This window comes from Xenia sp. Carnegie-2017, unplaced genomic scaffold, assembly GCF_021976095.1.
Source record: "Xenia sp. Carnegie-2017 unplaced genomic scaffold, XeniaSp_v1 HiC_scaffold_20, whole genome shotgun sequence".
Taxonomy (NCBI): Eukaryota; Metazoa; Cnidaria; class Anthozoa; order Malacalcyonacea; family Xeniidae; genus Xenia; species Xenia sp. Carnegie-2017.
Window position 1 is genome coordinate 7,311,000 of NW_025813483.1, and position 4,255 is coordinate 7,315,254.

Sequence of the window (4,255 nt, forward strand, 5' to 3'; positions counted from 1 at the left end):
GATGGTCCTCGAGTTGTCTGAAACTGCCAGAATTTACTTCAAACTGAAGAGGTGTTACGTTAGGACATTGTCCCTTTAGACGGGAAAAAGCGTTCATATGTGGTAAAATATAATCCCTTGTTGACAAGCGAGATCTCGGTTACCGGGAAAACTTTTTAGTTATCTCGTTAGTTAGATATATTTATACAAACCTGGATTATAGAAGCAATTGGCGTAGCCGAGGTTCGCCGTACTGTCTATATAAAAAATTATAAATTAAACATTATTCAGTTCTTTAGAAATCTAGCCTAGTTTTGTTTTCTTAAAGAGTGAACAGAGAGAAATTTGCATATATATAATATATAGCTACACTCGCAGGCTGGCTACATTGAAGCACATTTAAGGTAAGAATATTTACATTTAAAATTGTCTCTTAATAATAAAATTAGTGATAGAACGCGCTTGACTATAATGATAGTTCAATTGGTCGATAAAACACGTTAATATGACATTGATGTATTTTTTGATGTTCGTAATTGACTCATCTTGATGATTGGAATGTTTTCAGCAAAGGAATGTTGTCCGCAAAGGAATGTCACAATACATGATAAAGATTTTAATTACCGGGCTAACAAAATAAAGCAAAACTTACGGCTTAATCATTTTAACCCTTTCCTTAGACTGCATATTTTTTAAATGGATTTTGAGCAAGCTTTGTAGTTAATTTCAGAAGTTTCGACCACAAGGAAAGATTTAACTTTATGCGTGTCGGCCTATTTTTCAAAATAGTTTTATCAAGCTTCATGATCAAGACTCAGCAATCGCAACAACAAGGAAAGTGCTCAAACTTATGGTATGTAGTCATTATGGCGTCATAAATAGACTAACGACGGATCAATTGAACCGTGAGATAAGTATAATAAGCAATAGAGATATTTGTAGCTACGAAAGGTAATACTGCTTAGAGCTATTCAACTAGACAAAGAGTATCTGTTTCAATGTACTTAAAACCACTAAATAGCATTCCAAATGGGTCTTAATACAAAGAGGAAACACATAATATGTTGAGCCAGTTTTCTTTATCGTGTGGGCGTCAAAATCATGATTTTTTGAATAGCTAATATAAATCTTCCTTTCCTCATCATTTATCGTGATGGCACTTTTCCAGTTTCTAGCTCCTTATATTCTTTTAGCTTTCTATATTCTTGCTCGCGAATGTTAATGTTGTAGATAGGTTTAAAGACTTGTTAAGTTATAATGAGTTAAAGCTTAGTTTTTGAATAAGGAAGCAAGACACAGTAAACTAATAGTTGATTTTATTCTTTCATAACAAGTATTGCAATAGAAAAATTCACGTTTTCATGCCTCACCACACTCCCCTTCCGCAATGTTCTCTTCTCATCATGATTGCTCGCATTATGAGACGTTCGTGGCAAATCACTAGTAATTGCTGATTTAAACATAATTTCAATGATTACTTTTTATTTTATAGTTCTTAAAAATCATTCCTCAAAATGTCTAATACAGCAACCCACACGTCTGATAACCGGTTTAATGGAGAGTGCGCCAATAACATGACGAGTAACAGGTGAAAAATGCGATTATGTAAACCTTAAAAAACAGGGGTGCCGGAAGCATGGTTGGGAACTTCTGCGAATGCATCAATCCAGAGACTTGATTTAGTAAAGTTTGTTTTGCAAAAATGATCTGTAACAAGTTTGGCTTGAAAAGAAATTAATGGCAATACAGCAGCTTAGTCCAAAGGTTAAAGTTTAGCAATGTAGGTAGAATATTTAATGCAAAACATCTTAATTTTTCTGTCATTGCTCTAAATGGTATTCTGCAACATCACATGTAATGTAGATAATGAAGACAGGACTAAATTTTTCTTCTCCCTTATAAAACGGATTTAACAAAACCATAAGCTCAGTTCTTGCGCTAAAGATGAGAAAAAAAACAACTTTATAAGTATGGCCCTCAAATGTTTAAAAAAAAATGAAATTATATAATTACAATTTTCGCAGTTAAGAAGCGCAATTATGAACTTTGCTTTTTTGTATTGGTAATAGCATGATTTTGACTGTGCAATTTGGAAGAGCATGCACGAGTGCTTGTTATTTCAAAATTGTACGAAAAGCTGGGCTATTACTTATAAATAATATGCATGTTACGATTTTTAACTTTAGCGCATATTTCAGGCGGCAGGTTATTAAAAATTAATCGCTCGCCTCGTATATTTCAATTCCATCGGATATTACTTTTCACAACACCATAGCTTGTACACGCGCAGTGTTCGTATTTTTATCCAGAAACATCTTGCCCAAGGGTGGATCCAGGATTTTCCAAACGTTAGTTAAAAAACGGCGGGTCCTACCAACGCCGAACGCATTCACCCGTATGGGTGTCCGAAGGCATTCTCTCCCTGAAAATTTAGAAACAAAGAGTGCCAGAAATGCGATGACACATGCATGCTTCCCTTTTTTTTTGCACCGGAATTTTCGATAAATTGCACTGCTCTTAACCAATCAGAATTAAAACAATTTTCATGCATATTATAAATATTGATATTTTTGTAAAGATCAGTTCGACTGAAAAATTAAACCTTTTTTGGCTCTTGGGTCCTCTGAAGTCTGAAAACTTGATGAACTGCAAAAGAACTTGAACTACATTTCTGAATTTTGTTCTTGCCTTTTTTTACTGTCAATTCGTGTGTCTGGGCTGCATGCAGATTCAACTTTGGCTAACACTTTTCATGTTTCAGGATCAGTCCTCCGCAATGTGTTGGTAATCCGGATGCAGATACAAAAGAGGAAATAGAAAAAGGTGATTTTATTTAACCTTTTTTTAAGATTATTCTGAAAAAGCTAAAAAATATTTATAAAGTAAACAAACGCTGGCAGGAGTAAATTTGCCGGCTATAGCATGTCAAAATATTTTCAAAGGTCAAGCCTGTATTTAATTGTTGAAGACGCTAGACAACAGTTTTCATTTCGATTAAAATTTCTTTACAAAAAATAAACTCTACTGAAGAAACAAACAATACTATCAATTTACCAATTTAAGGAAACATGGTCTTTTTAACGGATCTGTTTTTAAAGGAATGAGCAGCGTGCGTGATGAAAAAGCAACTAAAAACATTGTATCAAAAGAAACTGATCCAAGCGCAGGAGTGACAAATAAAAAATCTCTTCCTAAAATCCAATGGTCAGTTGATGAAATTGACTATAAAGTTTTAAAAGAAATTTATGATCGTCTGGACATAAGTGGCAGGAGTGAAGGGGATTTGTTTGCCGCTTTAGACTGTTTCTCTCTTAAAGAAGTCGAGTTGATGAAAATGGAGTGTAGAAGTACAGGAGGACAAGGTCTCGCCAAACTGGCAATAGGAAAGTGGTGTGCTCGCAGTGAAGACAATAGTGTTGGTGCGTTTAAAACAATTGTCTTACAGCACCTCAAAAGGAAGGATGTTTTTGATTTGATCACGAAATGGGAAGAAAATTAAGCTGGCAAGACAATATTAAGCCCCTAAACTATAAGCAGACTATAAAAATCTTATCTTTTTAATTTTCAAATAAACGATATGGTAGTTCATACGAGCTTTAATATGGTATTATATATGTACTGGTCTGTAGTAATTATGGTACTCCATATGAACTCTATTTTTGTATAATTTAGAACTTAGAACGTTATGCAATTCCAGAAATTTATCATAATTCTCAATTTCAATATCGTATCTTCATGAAAAAACCCAATGCTCACTTTCTTTTTCATTTGAATGAGAAATAGAAAAAACGAAAATTTTCTGGGAAAGGTTTGCACGAAGCACTAAGACGTTTAACTTATCTTTTAAAGTGACCTTGTAAAATATAAACTCTTAATACCCTACTACACTACTGAAACTGAATGTAAAGGGCATTGCAGAATGGAGCAATACAAATTAAAAACAATAGTAGACACGAATGTTATCGAAACTTGTTGTTAAATAATTTTGTGAACTCATACAATATAACAGAAATCCCTCCGTTTGAGGTCTTGATCTGCGAAAAAAACTGTTCTTCCAATAGCAACTGCCATCAATGAATTAAACTTCTTTTAATTGCTTACCTCTTTCATTGCTTATTTCACATGCTAATCGAAAAGTTTTTGTTGATGAAGAATTAGGCATTCCAGGTTATTCTCATTAAAATGGCATATTATGCTTCTAGCATTGCTACTTTCTCTCCAAAATTATGCTTCGACTATGCTCAAATTTTACATTGCTTTAAACTATTCTTGAATT

General features: G+C 33.7%; 1 protein-coding gene across 2 annotated transcripts; it reads left to right on the forward strand.

Annotated features, from left to right (window-relative positions):
- The first annotated feature begins 313 nt into the window (after positions 1–313).
- LOC124442669 lies at positions 314–3,947 on the forward strand. Of its 2 annotated transcripts, none has more exons than XM_046993160.1 (5): positions 314–383; positions 769–832; positions 1,472–1,759; positions 2,741–2,802; positions 3,078–3,947. In XM_046993160.1, coding segments are annotated over exons 3-5 (465 nt in total). In that variant the 5' UTR covers positions 314–383; positions 769–832; positions 1,472–1,757; the 3' UTR covers positions 3,479–3,947. The 2 variants fall into 2 exon arrangements, with proteins under 2 accessions (XP_046849116.1, XP_046849115.1); XM_046993159.1 differs by having other exon boundaries at positions 1,472–1,567.
- Positions 3,948–4,255: the final 308 nt, after the last annotated feature.

Coding starts and splice junctions, on each gene's coding strand:
- LOC124442669 (XM_046993159.1), top strand. CDS start 1,494: ATGTCTAATACAGCAACCCACACGTCTGATAACCGGTTTAATGGAGAG. Junction 1,568..2,740: donor AATAACATGACGAGTAACAG/GTGAAAAATGCG, acceptor TTCATGTTTCAG/GATCAGTCCTCCGCAATGTG. Junction 2,803..3,077: donor AAAAGAGGAAATAGAAAAAG/GTGATTTTATTT, acceptor CTGTTTTTAAAG/GAATGAGCAGCGTGCGTGAT.